Source organism: Pistacia vera, unplaced genomic scaffold, assembly GCF_008641045.1.
Source record: "Pistacia vera cultivar Batoury unplaced genomic scaffold, PisVer_v2 Contig433, whole genome shotgun sequence".
Classification (NCBI taxonomy): domain Eukaryota; kingdom Viridiplantae; phylum Streptophyta; class Magnoliopsida; order Sapindales; family Anacardiaceae; genus Pistacia; species Pistacia vera.
The window spans coordinates 124,097-143,648 of NW_022196261.1; the positions used below are offsets into that span (position 1 = coordinate 124,097).

Consider the following 19,552-nt stretch of genomic DNA (forward strand, 5'->3'; position numbering starts at 1 on the left):
TCTCGTGTTTTTATATATGAAGCAAGCAACATTAATTTCATCAATTTTCTTATGATAAATGATCCCCATGATAATTTAACCAAAAATATTTAAATATGTAGCTCTAAAGAAATTATCATAAATCGGTGAAAAAAGCGAAGCACTAAAGAGAATAAATAAAGATATGAAAAGTAACATTTTTAAGGTTAAAAAAAAAAAAGAAAAAAGAAAAAGAAAAAAGAAAAAGCATTATTAAATTATATGGGTAGTCCCGTTACATTATATGTAACTCTTTCTAAATGATATATTGATGTATACTTTATTGTATACACGAGTTGATGCCATAAATTTTATAATAATGTTACTGAGATTAATCCTTCACTAGGACACAAAATTTAGGATAAAAAACGATGTGTAAATGATATATGATATTATAAAGAATGTATTTTATAACTAGAAATTTTGAATAAAATTTTGATATGACATTGGCATTGCTGATGTAAAATAGTAGTCAAAATGGGCCAAAAGAGCCCATGGAATATCTAAAACGAAGAGTAATGGATCCAAAAGACCCACAAAGTAGTTTGTTAGAGGGAGGGTTATTTTAGTCATTCCCTTGATTTTAATTAAATTACGGATTCTGCCACTTGCGCCTTCCTGTTAGTCTCTCTACTCACAGTTTTGGTTAGTTTTGTATCGCCTCCCACTTCCAAGTTTCACACCAAACAGAAACCCTCCCTTCATTTTTTTTTTCTAAATCAATAATCCCCAAATTAAACCTTAATTTCTCCGAATCGGATCCCTCCATTTCACTTCGCAATTCACAATGCCTCTCATCTAGTTTTCACATATATGGTGGGGTTTTTTTTTTTTTTTCCAGTTTTATTTCATTGTAAACCCTAAATGTTTTAGTTTTACTATCGATTCATGTATTTCTTGTAGGTTTTTTGGTTGATTTGATCGGAGAGGCATGAAGCGAGAGCTGGATAGTGGATTTGGGGCTGAGTCTGAACCGGCGGGTTTAGTCGATGGGACTGAATCGCAGTCTCTGACTTGGGATGTGGCTCAACCGAGTTCCCATGTTGTGAAGGGTGTTGGTGAGGGTGAGAGATTTAGAGTTAATAAGGTGAATGGTTTTATTGTTTATACTCGTGTGAAAAAGTTTCGTAGCAGTGGTTCTGGTGAATTGTTGGAGAATAATGTTAATAGTCAGAGAATTAAGGGCTTTCAGGAGCTCAAAATTGCTATGGATCAAAGTAATTTAGCGGTGAAAAATGTAATTGATGAGAGTAGGGTAGTTGAAACTGTAATTGAAGAAAATTCTGTGGTAAAAAATTTAATTGAAGAGAGTCAAGTAGTTGACACAGTAAATGGTTTCGACGGGCCTATCTGTAAGGAAGAACCAATTAGTGAAGTAGAGTGTAAGGGAGAGTGCAGTAGGGGGACTCAGTTTACAGTAAGTGACAGCAGTGGTGTGAGGAATGGTTTGAAAAAGAAGGCTAAGAAGTGGCTTATGCAATCAGAGCTGAAGCCGAAGGTGGAGACTGTTGAGGTTCTGGTTACTCAATCAGAAGGCTTCCAAAATGGAACAATGTCCTTAATAGAAGTTGAGCCAATAGCTGAAGGAAGTGCATTGTCAAGTCCCAAAAAGAACTTGGAACTGAAAATGTCTAAGAAGATTGCACTGAATAAGAAGCCAATGACAGTCACGGAGCTTTTCGAGACTGGTTTGCTTGATGGGGTAACAGTTGTCTATATGGGTGGTATTAAGGTTGGTGTTTGATTTCCGGATTATTTTCAGTCTGTTTACAGTTATTTCAGTATAATGTATAGCGTAAGGCTTAATGTTGGTCATACACTAGTTTCAGGCATCTGGTCTTCGAGGCACGATCAGAGATGGCGGGATTCTATGTTCATGTTCTTTGTGCAATGGATGCAGAGTGAGTATTGGTTTTTCTGTAATGTTGTTTAGCAAGCAAGTTTTCATGATTTGATTAAGGCCTTAATTTACTGCTTTCTCCCTTGTTAACATAGGTCATTCCACCATCCAAATTTGAGATTCATGCTTGTAAACAGTATAGACGTGCTTCACAATATATTTGCTTTGAGAATGGGAAAAGCCTACTTGAGGTGTTGAGGGCATGCAGAAGCGTTCCTCTGCCCATGCTAGAAGCAACTCTTCAAAGTGCTCTTAGTTCTTCGCCTGAAGAAAAGTCATTCTCCTGTGTGAGATGCAAGGGTAAGTGTCCTTTTTTTCCCCCTTTATAAACAATTTATCTATCAAAACAACAAATTGCTCTGTGGCAAGTGCGTACCAATTGTGATAATGTTAGAGTTGATTGTTTGATGTGTTGGTTGCTCATTGATTTCTAGGAACCTTTCCTATAACCTGTGTTGGGAAAATAGGACCTGGGCCTCTATGCAATGCATGTGCGAAGTCAAAAAAAACTCAAGCCAGCGTGACTTATGTAACTGGTAGAAGAGCGAGGTATGTTATCTTTAAGAGTTACCTTGTGCAGCTTTGTAGTTGAAGTCTCATCTGTTATGATTTGTAGGACACTATTTCTTTTGAAAAAGAGGGGTTTTCAGACACTTCTAGGACTTGAGTATCATGTCCATTCGAGTCCAATGATCAATTTATGTTATAAAAGAGTACACTTTAATGTTATTAGTTAAAAGTGCAGAATTGTTAGGTTTCAATGTCTTATTGTCTGTAAACTGGTTCATAATTGTCCTGTTGTCTTATCAAATTAAACAACCTTTATTTACCTATGCCTAATCCATCTACCCCCAATCTTTTTTTCTTCTTTTTTTATGTCAGGATTTGGTATCTTACTTAATGGGTTTGATTCTAGTACACTGAGGTGTGCCAATTTTTTATTTTTGAAAATTTACTAGTGTTGTTTGAGGTTTGAATTTTAGTACTACTAGAACAGTGTAATTTTCCCTTTAAGTAGGTGTTACAATGTTCGTTCTTAGCATCCCTTCTAGTTGGATTGACTTAAAGACGAAGTGTTATATTTGATTCCATCAGCAATTTTCTTTGGGAGCACTGTTTTTCTCCCTTAAATTGGGAAGTGAAAAGATATGAGTGGGACTGGTTTGTTGGATAAGTGGATTTATTTTGTTTAACTGAAACCTCTATCTGGTGCTTTCTAGCTAGGACACAGCAGGAAGTTTTGAGACTGTTATTTTTTTGCTTTTCCTTCAGGTTTGAAGTGTGTCATATATATGCACACATACAAATATGTGTAATATTTAAAATTGATAGAAGTACTGCAGCATGGTGGGCTGTTTTAGCTTTAAAGGACCAAGATGAGAAGTTGATTTGATATTATTTTTTTTTATCTGAAATAAAAAGATCTAAGACTGTGTCAGAATCCTTTAGGAGAAAAGGGTGAAACTTGTTCAAATGTTTACAAATAACATAAATTTTCTATTAGACATTTCTCACTTAGCTTGCAAGTACAAGCAACTTTTCCAACTGTTCTTAGTTAGTTATGCATTGAGATTTAAATCCCTAGGGGTGGGGCAAATGGTATGACCTTCATTTTTGATCAAGAGGTCAGAGGCTCAGATCCCATAGGGCCAGCCAACTACATGGGATGTTCCTAACTACTTATGTGTGGAGGGTCTGGCAGTGACTACCACTGTTGACCATAATGTCCATACAGAGGGATTTTAGGTTGACAAAGAAAAACGAAGGTTTGCATTAAGGTTTGAAGCATCTTTATAAGAATTCTATATACGAAAGTACTATCCAAAATCTTTATTGTTCTAAAGCTGTAATTGTACCACAGTCTAGAACCAAAGTGTTGTATCCTGGTAGTCTGCTGGCTGAAAGGTTCCAATCAATTTTTCTTAATGAGTTATGTTTGATCATTAATCATTAAGTTTTTTAGATGGTGATAATCTTTTGGGGGAAGAGGGAACAAACTTGTTCTTTTCCTTAGATATAACATGTCTTTGGACTATGATGACACATACCCAGAATATCTTGGAAAATCCTTGGAACTTACTCATTCTATTTTTGCAGCATGTGCTTCACTCAATCCACTGATACACTATAAATTGACCGCAATAAGTAGTTCAAGCTTTCCAAAAATTATCTTGATTTGGTGATTAGCTTTCATTTGTCAGTGCTTTCTTGGAACAATATACTTTTTACAGAATTTCTGCTGTATAGAACTTTGATTTGATTAACATCTATTGTTGAAAAGTCATTGAAGCAGTCTAATTCTTGTAATGGTTATTTGCATGAGAGACCTATATAATTGGTTTGATTTGTGCAATGTTTAAGTGGAGAAAGTTTATTTTTCTCTAAGCCGGAGTTCATTTTTTCATATTATAATGGGCCAAATGGAATATATACATCTTTTAATTAAAAAAAGAAAGAATAAATCAATAAGTCAAGATGAATTTGAGCAACACAGATGTAATTGTGAATTTGTCGGCTTGAGTTGCATTTTCTTGCTTTGACTTGATACAATGTGATGACACAAACTATAGGAGCACTGATTCTGGATTTTCAAGTCTATGAAACCAAATTGAGGGTTGCAGGATATATCCAAAGTGAACATTTCCTTATTCTAGTTTATAGTTAACATTATTAGTATCTGAGGAGCCTTTTTCCATATGCATCCACTTTCAGGTCATCAGAACCAGATTTGGTCTCAAACTCTCCACCAAGTGCTTCAGTGTGTATCACTTCACAGAATAAGCGTCAAAGGAAGAAATCAAGAAAGTCAGTATCCATTATTTCTTTTTGTCAGCCTTTTTTGTTGGGTTTGGCATATTTCATGTTCTGAAAAATTTCCCTTCAATTTCTGGCAAGTAAAAGATATGTTTAGTTTTTTGAAGATGTAGGTAACACAATCTTCATAATAATGCATGATTTCAGATTGTTGGAAGCAGATTTGTACTCGAAGTCATCCTCCAAAAGTGCTTCAATGTCTAAGCTTTTAAAAAATAAGAGTCCATGGGAGATAACAAGAAAGTTGGTACCCTTTCATGTCCTGTTGGTTTAATTTTTTGGTTTTGGCATGTCTTTTGTTTAAGATTTTGGCTTCCTTCTCTTGCAATTAACTAATTCCTTTCATTCTTCTATTGAGAAACTTAATGGATGACACTAGAAATTAATTTGGATAACTATTGTTTATTATTTGTTTTAGTTGCAGCTCAGTATTAAATCGGTGGATTTTGTTTGTGTTCTTATGTAGTTTATTGTATCTGCATTGATTTCAGGTCATCAAGACCAGGTTTGATCACAAAGTCATCCATAAGTGCTTCAGTACATGTATCCCCACAGAATAAGCGTCAGTGGAAGATAACGAAAAAGTTTGTATCTTTTTCATGTTGATTTTTTCACTCAAGTTTTTTCCTTTTAATTTTTAACTGTCAAATGATATTTTTTTGTTCTGAAATTGCATGGAGTATTTAAGGATGTAAAATAACTACTATTTTATTCTAGTAGTTTTCTGTCATTGCAGAGGTTTTATCTATATATGTATTCCCTTTTTCCTTTATATGGTTCTTCACTTTTTCAGGTCAAAAAAATCAATTCTGATCTCAAGTCCCTTTGAAAGTCCTTTAGTGCCCACTTCTTTCCCAGATAAGAGTCAATGGAAGATAACAAAGTTCGTATCATTTTTATTATATCTCTGGTTTAAAGTTCTGCTTTCCATTATTGGCAAATAATATCTTTTATTATTTGGATTTTTATCATCTTCAGAGACCAGAGGTTGCATAAATTGGTTTTTGAGGATAGTGGATTGCCTGATGGAACTGAAGTAGGGTATTATGCGCGTGGACAGGTTGAGCAAAGATCATGCATGCTTTTCTATTTTTGTTTCTTAATTTTCAGTAATTGATTGACTCTTGTGGACAGAAATTGCTTGAGGGTTATAAGAATGGCTCTGCAATAATTTGCCGTTGCTGCAATTGTGAGGTGCTTTCTGTTGCTTATGGAATTTCATATTGCCCAAATCTTCCATTACAGATATTGACTTAATTTAAATTTTAACATGTAGGTCAGCCCCTCACAATTTGAAGCTCATGCAGGTTGGGCTTCTCGCAAAAAACCGTAAGTGTTTGTGAAGTTTTGTAACTTTACAGATCACCCTGTATTTTGTAAATATATTTCAATTTTATGACTCTTTTTTTTTTTTTTTTTTTTTTTTTTTTTTTTTTGTGTTTTTCTTGGCAGTTATGCATATATTTACACGTCTAATGGGGTCTCTCCCATGAATTGGCTATATCCCTTTCAAAAGGTCGTAAGTTTTCTTCCAAGGATAATGATGACCTGTGCACCATTTGTGCAGATGGTGGGAATCTTTTGCTTTGTGATGGATGCCCCAGGGCATTTCATAAAGGTAAAATCCAAATTCCTTTGGTTTAAATTGAATGGATATTTGCTTACATTTTAGTTAACCTTTCCTTTTAACATAAGTTCAGGTCCTTTTTTTCAGCTAGTTTATACCTTATATGTGAGAAACCTTTTTTCAACAATTTTAAGTAAAACATTGTTTATTTTCCTTCCCATCCTAGGTTTATGATTGAAGTTTACGTCATTGGGTTCATGTTTAGCAAGTAAAATTCTATTTGCCGTCACCACAATGTTGGCATTTTTTATACTAAAGTTTTTGTTCAATAAAAGTTTTTTTGAGCAACTTATGGGGTTTTATGAGCAAATCAATTGGTGGGATACTGTTATTGCCATATATAGGGTTGGGATACTGTGAATTATTTTTTTTACTTTTAACTTTTGACATCACTCAATAGTCCACCATTTAATGCAATCCAATGGTTGAAAGTGTTATTGAGTTGGCATTGAAATAAATACGTCTAAACTTCCTTTTTTGCAATCATTAGATTGAATTGAATGGAGGGTTATTATTATTATTATATTATATATATATATACACGTTTCTTTCATGTGTTTAAATGATCAGTTTGCCCCTTATACTGTTATGGCACTTTAATTTTGAGAAAGACAATTATGAATTTTCTCAGTTTTGTGTATTTAATATTTCTTCAAGTATATTTTGATTTTATTTTGTGCATCTGGTATCTAATGATCTGTGGCATTCAGAAGACTATTAGTTGTCTTACTAGATACAAATCTTCCTGAGTTTATCTAATGAGCAATTTTATTGTTTCATGCAGAATGTGCATCTCTATCAAGTATTCCTCAAGGTGATTGGTACTGCAACTATTGCCAGAAATCATTTGAGAGAGAAAAGTTTGTGGCACATAATGCCAATGCTGTTGCAGCTGGAAGGATTTCTGGAATTGATCCTATAGATCAGATTACCAAGAGATGCATTCGAATTGTCAAAAACGTAGAAGCAGAACTTAGTGGATGTGTGCTATGCAGGTGGACACTTTCTGCTAGGCTGAATTTTAGTAAAGCTTTTTTACTGTGTCATGACTTTGTTATGTAGTTTATACCATGTTTCTGTAAAAATTTTGTTCTACCTTACAAATTTGTTTTCTTTTTCAATTAATTGCTTTTTTATTTAGCTGTAGCTTAAATTATTTGTATCTCTTTGTATACAGAGCTTGTGATTTTAGCAGATCAGGATTTGGTCCACGCACAATTTTACTTTGTGATCAGGTATTCTATTGTTTCTCGTATCTAGTAGTGCATTTGAGCCGTCAAGTGGTTTGACTGGATTGTCAATTCTTACCCAAAAAAAAAAAAAAAAAAAAAAAAAAAAAAAATTCTAATTTTCAGTCTGACCTCCTGTTGCTTGTTGTATCAATAGAACTGATTTGTACTCTTTTATTTGTGCAGTGTGAGAAAGAATTTCATGTTGGGTGTTTGAAAAAGCATAAGATGGCAGATTTAAGGGTGCGTTAATAAATTATTCTTATATTTACTGTTCTACTGAATTACATGGTATGAATCCTTTATCCTGTACAATGGACATCAACTCCATTTATTAGATGTAAATACTGATGCCAGTTGCATCACAGGAACTGCCCAAAGGGAAGTGGTTTTGCTGCATAGATTGCAGTCGGATCAATTCTGTTTTGCAGAACTTATTGGTTCATGAAGCTGAGAAGCTCTCTGATTCTGATATGAATGCTGTGAAAAAGAAGCTTTTAGAAAATGGTGTACAGATTGATAGTAATATTGATGTTAGATGGAGGCTTCTAAGTGGAAAAGCTGCTACTCCCGAAACTCGGCTGTTGCTTTCACAAGCTGTTGCAATCTTCCATGTAAGTACTGGCTGTGCTGTATCTAGGAACTGCATTTTTTTTTTTTTTTTTTTTAACCTTTTGGATTTGATAAGACAGTTGCTGGGTGGAATTTAATTTTAAGTATTCCCCAAATTCTCTTTTTAAGAAGGGATTTGAATTTTTATCTTTCTTTGGAACCTAAATTAATTAATTTTTAGACCAATGAAAAAGGTGTTTTCCCGTCAATATAATTGATGAAACAGAAATAGTGCGATTATTCATTAAGCAGGTAACCTCATGCCTCAAAGAGAACTCTTTCTCTGCATTTGCGGTTGAACACCTTTGCCTTCTTTAAGCACCATTGGTAAAAAGGTGTCGGTGGATGGTACTCTGGTTTCTGATACATAACCCACAGTGGGGTATAATCATTTGGTTGCTTCCTTGATCAACAATTCTACATAGATCAACCAATCTACATTTATGGTAGAGTTAGACTTTCAATGGAAGCACTGTTTTCTTCTTTCTAAAGTCCTGGTTGCTTCCTTGATCAACAATTCTACATAGGTCAACCAATCTACATTTATGGTAGAGTTAGATTTTAAATGGAAGCACTGTTTTCTTGTTTCTAAAAGTCCTCATCCTCTGTTTTCTGATTCCTTGTGTTTAGTGGTGATTTTTATGAACCTTATTTTACTATTATTGGAAGATTCCTGAGATTATGAGGTTCTTTGAGGATGAGTAGTCTGCTTGCATGAAACAGCTCTATTGTTTAGTAAAAGAGTTAATGCTTGAGCCCCCCGATGTTTAATTAAATGACAAAAACTCCCCCTTAGGTTTCTGAAATAACAAAAATCTCCTTGCCGTTAGTGAACCGTCAGTGACCTGTTAAATCTTATACTATTATAAGTTAAAATGAATGTTTACCTAATTGCCCTCTTACCTTTATTTTAACACCTAAAACTTACGGTAATGGGGAATTTTGTTATTTCAGAATCCTCAGGGGAGCTTTGTTATTCAATCAAACTCGGAGGGGTTATTGCATTAACCCTTAGTAAAATTCTAGCTTTGTGGGTTTTCCTTGGTTTAATGTGTGGGCTCATGTACATCACTTATTTCAGAAGGAATGAATCACTGAGTCATCCATTTGTGCTATATTAGTATTCTGAGGGAAATTTATCCGCCATAAGACTGGATCGATGACTAATTTAAGCTCCTTGTTTCCCTAAGCAAAATTTGCCTTAAGTCTATTTTGAGTGTCTTTATCAATGAATTTTTTAATTGCAAATAATGATAGTGGTCAATAAGAGTTTTCTTGTTTGTTTTCTTTGGTCTTCTGGTTTTTTTTTTTTTTTTTTTTTTTAATTTAAAAAATGGTAGTTATTTGGCCTTTTGACTATTTCTCTGTATTAGCGAGTGCTTTTCCATAAGATTTGATCACTTCCAACATTGTGTCCCTCAAATATGCTCAGTAAATTTTCACTTGGAAGGAAAGTTGAGTTTGCAGGCCTTCCATATCTTTTTAGAGCTACAATGCTGCAATCAATCACATTGCATTTGCTGAGATTTGAATCGTAGTTAGATCTGTTAAGTAATGCTGAGATTAATAACGTTAGTGGTGACATAACTTAATGTTAATGCTTATGTATATGCATACAAGTTATATGTGGACAAGTTTTATACAGAAGAGGATATACTATATGCATTTTACAGTTGAAGTATTTTTTTTATATATTTGCTTCAGGATTGCTTTGACCCTATAGTTGATTCAATAAGTGGACGAGACCTGATTCCATCGATGGTTTATGGGTAAGCATATGATGGTTTTGTTTTCTGGTCATCTTCTGCCAATCTTTTTTTATCTAGTTAACTTGCTTATCTCTCTCCTTCATGCTGTCTCAGAAGGAATTTAAGGGGCCAAGAATTCGGGGGGATGTATTGTGCGGTCCTGACTGTCAAGTAAGAAACGATCTTCTATTGAACTAGGGGTTTACTCATCTGCAAGAATATTGAGATAGTCTCTTTTGCCAATTTTGCAGTTCATCTGTTGTATCGGCTGGAATACTACGAGTTTTTGGTCAAGAAGTTGCAGAACTTCCTTTAGTTGCAACAAGTAAAATAAATCATGGCAAGGTGAGACTTATGGTTCAAACTTATTATGGTTATTGACCTCTTTAATCAAACTGAGTTTAGGATTTGTAGTCTTAGTCTCCAAGAAGATGCTCTTTCTAAGCTTTTACTTTGATTTGATGGAATATTCTGATGTCATTCATTTTCGTGTTTCAAACTTTTCAAATCTCTGATTATTGGGTCCATGAGTGTTTTGTTATCTGCCTTTTGTTATGGTAACTGTCATATGAAGACTTCATGTTCTGCTCTGTCTTACTGTCATATGAAGACTTCATGTTCTGCTCTGTCTTACTGCTGAATATTTCTGTGTAACATTACGATTTTGGAAATCATGATTTTTGGTAATAATTTATTATTCATCAACTTATATCATAAATACTATTAGTAGAGGAACACGTCAGTTGTGTATAATTTAGATATTTTTTGTATGTGTTTGGGAAACATGGCATTTGTACAGAAGTTTTATTTAACGTCAGATTTGCTTTCTTAGGATTTCAAGTAGTAGTAGTAGTATCTTGAAGATAAAGTAATTTCATTACCCTAGCATAACATTAATCAATCACCGTAACAGGGCTATTTTCAATTATTGTTCACCTGCATCGAGAAGCTGCTGGCATTCTTGCATGTGAAGAGCATTATACTCCCAGCTGCTGAAGAAGCAGAATCCATATGGACTCGTAAATTTGGTTTCCAGTATATAGATCCAGAACAGGTAAGTTATTCTTATATCTACATATTATATTCCTGTTTCTGCACAACGACTTGGCTGACATCAAAATAATGTGGTGGTTCAGCTTAGTATATACAGAAAAAGATGCTCGCAGATGGTGACCTTCAAAGGAACATCCATGCTACAGAAAGCAGTTTCGGCCTGTCGAATTGTTAATAGTAGTACTGAGTCTGCAGAATGCGTTAGTGGAGTTGAAGTGGAATGAAGCCCCAATTTTGGGGTGAAGGGGACTTAATTTCTTTGTAGTTTTTCAAAATGTGTGTATATGAACACTCTAGATATTTGACGTAGTATGTAAATGTAAAGGTTCGTTTCAATTTGCCTATCTAGCATTACCAATTTAGCTGCAGTTGGCTTCAATTCGTATTCTGCATGTAGTTTAACAATTGATTAGCAAAATTTTAGTGACTCAGTTACTATAACTATATGAATAATACCTATATAATATTTGTTTTTTTTATTATGTCTGAAAACATACACTTGCCCATTCTGTGTTATGGTCTATGGATATCTTAATGAAACCATTCACACCTCTATAAAATAGCAAATGTAGATTTAAAGGTAATTTTTTTTGACATTCTTATTCTTACTCTTGGAAAACAAATGAGAATTGGGTTGATGATGGGTGGTTTTGAGGGAGAAATTCAGCTCCGCCGGCTTGTCTAAAATTGGTATCAAAAGAATGATTGCTGATTAATTCAAGTGGAAGTCCTTTAAAATGTAAATTTCTGACAACAAAAAGTGGTAGCTGGTACAGGAATGAACTGAAGAGGGCGGTGCCATGAACGCAATCAAAGTGATCCTAAAAAGCCAGTAGACAAAGTAAGCTAAGAATTGGTTTATCTCTTCCATACGCAATTACCTTCTCCAACCGCCCCATAACTTTCTTCTCAATATAGCCAATTATTATCACAGAACTACCATAATTCCCATTGCTTTCATCATCAACAAAATCTCTTCAGATACAGATGGTTAATTTCCTCCGAGCTCAAACAACATGCACTTCACTGCTTTGCTTTTCATCATGATGTTTCATTTCATTACTCATCTTCCAATATTAAATACTACCCATTTCTCTCCTTTAATGACTCATTCCTTCACCATTACTTAACAGTTGAAGCTGTAATCATCAGCTCACCATTGAGGCCCATACCTTTCTTACCTCCCAAGCCAACCATGTTTCAAAATATAACCATACCGCACTCCCTTAAATCTTTTTTATCTCAAAAATAACACAACCCAACGCTATTAACCATGAGAGTCAAGAACTTCTCCTTTTGGCTTCTTGCCTTTGTCATTTCACTCTTTTCCATCATACTTGCTTTCTATTCCATCCCCCCTTCCTCTACAGATTCTATTTCACCCATTACTCAAAACAACTTTCAACTCTCTATTCTCAAAAGGGTTTTAAAGCAAAGTGGTCTTGAGAATTTCTTACCTCTTCTCACAAGGTTTTTCTCTACAAGGCATCATCATCACCATAGGAGGCACAGGTTCAAATGTGATAAAACTACATGGAAGAATAGGCTCATTTCCCATTTCAAAATGGTCATATATCGTTATAGAGTTTCCCTCATTTTTACTGTTGACACTAAGTGTTGTGCAAATTTCACTAGTGTACAAAAGGCAGTAGATGCAGTTCCAGATTTTAGTCCCTCTAGGACCCTCATTATAATTGATTCTGGTAGTTACAGGTTATTATCTTTGCACAGAACTGAGTTTTCAGATTCACTCAACAATTAATAATCTTTCTTGCTCATTTCATTTTAATCCAAAAAATGGCAGGGAGAAAGTGGTAGTACACGCTAACAAGACAAACTTAATATTTCAAGGTCGGGGTTATCTCAACACAATCATAGCATGGAATGACACTGCTAATTCCACTGGAGGAACTCCTTATAGCGCTTCTGTTGCCATCTTTGCTCCCAATTTCACAGCTTATAATATAAGCTTTCAGGTAATTTCCTCTTGAGAAAAAATATACAATACAACCGAAGTATTACCACTTTCCAATGAATTTATATCACTTGTGAATTTCTTTTTCTCTTATGTTTTAAAATTAATTATAATAGGTAATTTGACATGTGTGTATTGTCTTATCATATCATGATAGTAATACCATTGTGGTATCATAGACTTTCTCCTTGTCCGATATATATATATATATAACGTTTGTCATTATAAAACTTGTGATCTTTATGAGTTGTCTTTCTGATTAATTTTGTTTTGGTGGGATTTATGTTGTGTTGATAAAGAATACAGCGCCGGCGCCATCCCCGGGGGATGTTGGAGGGCAGGCGGTGGCTCTAAGAATAGGAGGAGATCAAGCTGCCTTTTATGGATGTGGATTTTATGGAGCACAAGACACTCTTCATGATGATCGCGGAAGACATTATTTCAAAGACTGTTTCATTCAAGGCTCCATCGATTTCATTTTCGGAAATGGTAGATCCCTCTATCAGGATTGCAGCGTCAGTTCAATAGCGAAGGAAGGGACAGCAGGGGTGAGTGGTTGCATAACAGCTCAAGGGAGAGAATCAGAGGTCGAGGAAACAGGGTTTTCGTTTGTGAATTGTAAAATTGATGGAAGCGGAAGAGTGTGGCTAGGGAGAGCTTGGGGAGTTTATGCAAGTGTTGTTTTTATAAAAACTTATATGACAGAAGCTGTTTCTCCTGATGGATGGAATGATTGGAGAGATCCCTCTAGAGACCAGTCGGTGGTTGATCCTATTGCTATTTGCTCTTGTTTAATTTTGTTATTTTGTATTAATTATATACATGTTTATGTTTGAATATTACAGGACGGTGTTCTTTGGAGAGTACCAGTCTTATGGGCCAGGAGCGAATTTTACGTATAGAGTTTCATACGGAAAGCAGCTTATGGAATATGAAGCAGCTCCATACATGGACATCTCATACATTGATGGGAATGAATGGCTTCACCTTCAAGACATTGTAATGCCTACTCCTGAAGACGATTGGGGCATAACTTTCATTCAGGATTGCTAATTTATATTCAGAAAAATATCAAGTAATTTAAGCTCAAGCCATAAATATCATAAAAATAATGAGGTGGATCAGGGAATCAACTTTATGAAAGTTCTGAGAATAAAATTGTCTTCTTGAAATGAAAACACAGACAGAGACATAGGTAGTAGTTTTTATTCTTCCAATAATTTAGGTGGTAGTACAATTGTTAAAATCATTTCTGGAACTCTAAAACAGTGTAGAAATAATCAACATAGAATGGTTTGAAATTGGGGAAACCTGCAGAGAGACCAAGCTGCTTAAACTGTTGTTCAGTTCTGTGCTTGCCTCCGTAGATCGTCATAACGAAGATGTCTCCTTCCAATAGAGCTCGAGTCCTCTGACTATCATCTGTTTTCTCAGGCAACACCGGTTCACAAGCTATCAGTTTCCCGCCCACAGGCAGTGCTTTAAAACAAGTCTCCATTATCAACTTGCATCTTTCATCTGTCCAGGTTGTCAAAATCCACTGCCCAAATACCACCAAAAGAATTATTATAATAAAATTTAAATTTGGTATCTTTAGATCTAATACCATATTAAGGCCAGATTCAATTGGTATTTAAATGTAATTATGACAATCAACTGACAAAGATTACAGTATTATTTCAGAAGAAATACCGTTTCCAATGGTAAATCAGAAGCTTGGGTTATGTTACATACCCATTTAATAATGGATCTATTGACTATTATCAATCATATAGATAATTTTTATCCTCAACAACCAGACTGAAAATTTTGTCCACCTCGTGATCTTGAGCTGAAAAGGTATGGTGGTAGTGAGATTTGTCTAATGAAAAATCAAACGACACCATATGAATTTGTGGTGTTTTCACAAACTCTGAGGTTGTCTTTTTGTGAGAAATTAAGTCCAGGCCCTACACACTTCACCCATTTGTCAGAAGATCCACCGACCCTCGTGACTCATTCAATTTCAATCATTACATACTACAAAACTCTTAAAATCAAATTCATTACTAAAACAATAAGGGAGTTTGGAAGCGATATAATAGGATTAGGCAATAATCTATTAAGTTAAACTGAATAAAGAATAAGCAGTAGCACACCTTCATGAAGATAGCATCCCCACCAGGAATTGACTTAAACATGTCACCACCAACATGCGTCACACCTATAACCACAAATTACAATATCAAATTATTACTTCAAAGATATATATTTTTCTTTTTCAATCCATGTTAATCTCACCCGGTATACTTGGTGCTTTGGCAACAACCTCAGGCAAATCAAAGTTGATCCCTTCAACAATAGAAGGGTACTTCTGTAAAATCATCCTCAGGCAATCCCCTGTACTCCCACCCACATCTACCAATCGCTTCACACCATCAAACCCATTATAACCATGCAATATAGCCTTCATGAACGGCACAGATATCCCAGACATTGCCTTCAGCATCAATTCGTTCATTTCTGGCTTCTTCCCATAATAACTATACGCTTCCTCACCGTTCGCCTTCACGAATGGCATTGATGTAGAGTCCACTATCATCTCGTGCATCAGTGGCCACGCTCTCATCAGCGCGTCCTGTTCACACTCAAATTCAACATTTTAGTTTTACTACCCAATCCAAATAATAATTTTGGCTCTATGACATTTCGTTGTCGTAAATATTATAAACATATTAAATATATTATAAGATAACCTGGTAGTGTTGGAGGACGTAAGGCGCGTAGGATAGACCTTGAGAATCAGTGGCAAGAGTCTTTCCGGTCTCAGTGAGACTATATTTTCTTTCAGAAGAATCAGCGTCGTTAAGATGCTCAGCAAAGACGCCGTAGCTGCTGAGCACGCGGAGGACGCGTTGTAAGGTTTCAGGATCTCCTGCGCCGGAAGGCGCAATACGTGCGAGAATCTGAGAGGCGGAGAGAGGAGTGTTGGCACCGCCTTGCCAGATTGCATCGGCAACGTTGAGGCGTACGACAGCGTTTAGAGACATAGGAACGCTGATCATGTTGGCGAGTTCAAGTATGGCCAGTCTGGCGTTGTTCCTGCTGTCCGTGGTTTCGTGTTCCATGGTTTGGCGTTTTGTTTAGGGAGCGTTCGGGTTTGGTTAGATAAGAGGAAGAAGGCAATAAGTGGTTGAGTTTGTATGGACAGTCAGCAGTGAGCAGATGTTTATAATGAAATGGATTAAAAATAAGAGCAATGATACGGTTACCGACAGATCTGTACCCAATTTATCCACCGACAGACATGATACCATCGTCCGAATTTTTTTTTTTAAATTCATAGTTAATTGACGGTGCAGATAGCGTCACGTCTGATAATGCATAAATTCGATATACATATTTCGGTAATTGTATCATATTTCTAAAAATAAATAAATAAAAAATTAGAGGAAAAGAATGTTAGGTCTAGTTAATAGCTCTCTAATTCGTATAAATGAAAAATATTTTTATTAATTTTTAAGTATAAGGAATAAATTTTTTATTTAAATTTAAGGAAAATGATATATTTTTTAATTAAAAAACTTAGAAATAAATAATAAATAAAATATATAAAAATTTATAATTTATTATTTAAAATTAAGATACAGACTAAAATTTGACTCTTTAAATATAAAAAATTAAATTTATTCTTTAATTTATATTTAAAAAATAAAAATTCGATTAAACTTTTATTTTTATAATAAAGAATTTTGAGTGATTAAACTTTTGACTCAGGCGCTCAAAACCATTCTTAACCATTTTTTTACCCTATGGGTGAAACTAATCTTCAAAAGATTTGCCGTCCCGTAAAAAAGAGAAGTAATGATTAATCATTTTACATTATTTAACAATATAATACTTGGTCAAGGACCAGTCCCAAGTAGACCCGGGTCTGTCCATTCGGGATTAGTCTTTTGAGGACTGATCCTAAATAGGACTAGTCACTCATGAGTTTGGAGCTGTTCTTAGGCTTATGAGCAATTTTAGGATTCAGACCGGTCCTTAGGACCGATCCTATGAACTTGAAAAATTTCTTTTTTCCCTCTGATATTTTTTTTATATTTTAAGAGCGAAACAAAATTTTTTTTGGGATTTTTAGTATTTTTCGAGGGTAAATTTTATAAATTTTTCAAGGCCTGAATTTTTTTTTTTTTGGTTAAATTTTGTAATTTTTTTTTTAACCCTTATAATTTATGTTTATTTTAAAATTTATAGAGGGTTTTATGTAATTGTATAAGGGACTAAAATGAAAATATTTAAAAAAATTTGGGCCCGAGCTTGGAGGAGGGCCCAGTGGAGGGACCGGGCCCTCCTCCTTAGGCCTGGTCCTGTTTTAGGACTAGGCCTCCTAAGATCGGTCCTCTCAAGGACCGGTCCTAAGACTGGGTTTTTGGGCTAGGTTTTTGACCTAGTCCCAAATGCCCACCTCTAGTTTTATTTTTGAAAAATCGTAATCTCATTCGCCTAATAGTCCTAATGTATTATTTGTGTTGCTTTTGTTGCAGCTATCTTAAAAGATATTATTTTTTTGAGAGTAAAGGACATTTTCCCACCTAAGGTTTGGCAAATCTACAGCTCTCATCCATGGTTTCATAAATTCCAGATTCCTACCTTTAAGTTAATAGAAAATTGTTTAATCTAATAGTTAAAAGGATAAAATGGTCATTTCAAAGATAAAAATTTTAAAATAACCCTTCATTTCTCAAATTCACCCTACTGACGATTTTATCATTCCGGCCTGTTCCCAGTGTAGTCGACCCCTCTTAACACCACCATTATAATCCTCTCAACCCCTACATCAAAACCCTTAATCTCCCCGCTTGATGATTAAACCCTCCAATCACCGGCCGCCGCTTTTAGTTTCAGTCGACGTTTCATCCAAATTTTGGTAGGTCCTGGCACCTCAAACCACCTCAAACACTACCAATAGCATCACTGGCTCCACACCACCCCCCCAAAAGCACCAAAACCCCTAACATTGCCAATCGCAATTGTCTGCCGATCGCCACTGCCTCTCCCTTAGGTTTTCGCATTTTGTCGCGCCTTTCCAGCCAAATTTCGACACCTCGCTGAGGTGCAATCAGGTGGAAAAGTTAAGAGTTTTGATGAGGAGGATAAGGGGATGCTGTTGGTGGTGTCAAGGAGGTCCAATGGTGTCGAAATTAGGCAAGATTTTTGGCTTGGCCAGGATCTCCTCTTGGGGTTATTTGAAGGAAATTTGAGATGTGAGGGTTATTTGAGAGAAAAGTAACGATGTTAATTTAATGGTGAGAATCTGGAATTTATGAAACCAGGGGTGGGAACTTGCAGATTTACCAAACCTTGGGTGAGAAAATGTTGTTTACTCTTTTCTTGATTTATTCTGATATTCAAGTTATAATACTGTAGATTTGTTAAATAAAATTGAAAATACAACGAATTTGTAGGACTTTTTATGACAAATTGCCTCAGGATACAAAAAATGTAGAATACCTTAAGACATTGTATAAAATGTAAAAAGAAAACAAACATATGTTAAATGAGAAAGGTTTGTATGGTTATGTATAAATTATAGAAGCTCCTAATTATACTTGATTTTACAACCTAAATCAAAGGTTGTAAGTATGTACCTATTCAACTCCTCTTAAAAATTTCTCTATATAAAATATATAATATTAGAATCTTTTTTTTTTTTTAATATTTTTATATCCATTTATATAACATATTGAACCACAAAAGTGCAACAATATGACTCGGTAACATAAATTTATATATTTTAAGAGTAAATGACACGTTCCCACCTAAGGCTAAAGTTTAGTAAAATGGCAAGTTTTTACCCTTGGTTTCATACATTCCAGATTCTTACCCTTAAATCAACACCGTTAGTGATTTTTGGATTCTGGCACGATATAGAGTGTATTATTACCAAACCGCTCTTGACAAATAAATTAATTAATTACTTTTTAACCCGAAAATTAGTAGAATTAGAAATAACCATCTTACTTTTAAATCTATTTCAATAATACCTTCTTCTTTGCGGCCACCTGTGACCTCCTCCACTGCACAATTGTCATTTTCAGGCCAAATTGGCATGATTCCGGCATCGTTGGAATGTCTCGACACCACCATACACATCCCCTCACCTCTCCCATTAAAATCCCTATCATCTCCACCCCTCTACACCACCAAATCGTCGGTGCCGCTCAATGCGGAATTGCACACTTCTTGCCAATTTTCGGCTAGTTTAGGCCACGAAAACCTACTGTGACACCACCTTTTGATCCATTGGCGACCCCTCTCTAAAACCCCTACCACCCCAAGCTATGATTGCCTACTGGTAACCGGTGCGCGACAATTGAAATTGAGTTTTAAATTGAAGTTTGTTTTGTAGCTTGGTTGAAGGGAAATTGATTGTTTATGGAAGTGTTTCTTCTTATTGATTGATTGTAGCTTTTTCTAGCTGTTTTCCCCATCGTCAGCCACCAGAACCACTTGCCTTTGGACCACGCTCACCACCTGCTAAACCCTTTGGCCCAACCAACACCCAGGCACATCTCCCCCCTGTGCGCTGCTCCC

General features: G+C 35.3%; 3 protein-coding genes across 3 annotated transcripts; 2 read left to right on the forward strand and 1 right to left on the reverse strand.

Moving 5' to 3' along the window:
* The first annotated feature begins 663 nt into the window (after positions 1-663).
* Positions 664-11,495, forward strand: LOC116143845. The gene is given in 23 exon segments (XM_031429290.1): positions 664-834; positions 922-1,750; positions 1,848-1,919; positions 2,014-2,218; positions 2,353-2,467; positions 4,631-4,723; positions 4,880-4,975; positions 5,224-5,316; positions 5,526-5,615; positions 5,711-5,792; positions 5,867-5,926; positions 6,009-6,061; positions 6,185-6,216; positions 6,219-6,350; positions 7,144-7,354; positions 7,537-7,594; positions 7,775-7,831; positions 7,957-8,202; positions 9,905-9,969; positions 10,063-10,119; positions 10,200-10,293; positions 10,862-11,002; positions 11,085-11,495. Coding segments are annotated over 22 exon segments (2,994 nt in total). The 5' UTR covers positions 664-834; positions 922-949; the 3' UTR covers positions 11,226-11,495.
* Positions 11,496-12,259: 764 nt separating this feature from the next.
* Positions 12,260-14,064, forward strand: LOC116143858 (probable pectinesterase 15). The gene is made up of 4 exons (XM_031429308.1): positions 12,260-12,714; positions 12,806-12,977; positions 13,276-13,733; positions 13,822-14,064. Exons 1-4 carry the CDS (start codon positions 12,275-12,277, stop codon positions 14,027-14,029), a joined length of 1,278 nt encoding a protein of 425 aa, XP_031285168.1. The 5' UTR covers positions 12,260-12,274; the 3' UTR covers positions 14,030-14,064.
* A 29-nt stretch (positions 14,065-14,093) lies between these two features.
* Positions 14,094-16,172, reverse strand: LOC116143859 (caffeic acid 3-O-methyltransferase). Its single transcript, XM_031429309.1, has 4 exons — positions 15,712-16,172; positions 15,257-15,593; positions 15,115-15,179; positions 14,094-14,516 (listed from the first exon to the last, which is right to left on the reverse strand). Exons 1-4 carry the CDS (start codon positions 16,081-16,083, stop codon positions 14,223-14,225), a joined length of 1,068 nt encoding a protein of 355 aa, XP_031285169.1. The 5' UTR covers positions 16,084-16,172; the 3' UTR covers positions 14,094-14,222.
* Between the last annotated feature and the right edge of the window lie 3,380 nt (positions 16,173-19,552).

Bases quoted from the DNA above. Each gene is read 5' to 3' on its own strand.
- LOC116143858 (XM_031429308.1), top strand. From the start codon at position 12,275: ATGAGAGTCAAGAACTTCTCCTTTTGGCTTCTTGCCTTTGTCATTTCA. The intron at 12,715-12,805 runs GTTATTATCTTT...AAAAAATGGCAG, and splicing joins ATTGATTCTGGTAGTTACAG to GGAGAAAGTGGTAGTACACG. The intron at 12,978-13,275 runs GTAATTTCCTCT...GTGTTGATAAAG, and splicing joins CTTATAATATAAGCTTTCAG to AATACAGCGCCGGCGCCATC.
- LOC116143859 (XM_031429309.1), bottom strand. From the start codon at position 16,083: ATGGAACACGAAACCACGGACAGCAGGAACAACGCCAGACTGGCCATA. The intron at 15,180-15,256 runs GTGAGATTAACA...TTGTGGTTATAG, and splicing joins CAAAGCACCAAGTATACCGG to GTGTGACGCATGTTGGTGGT. The intron at 14,517-15,114 runs GTGTGCTACTGC...GTATTTGGGCAG, and splicing joins GGGATGCTATCTTCATGAAG to TGGATTTTGACAACCTGGAC.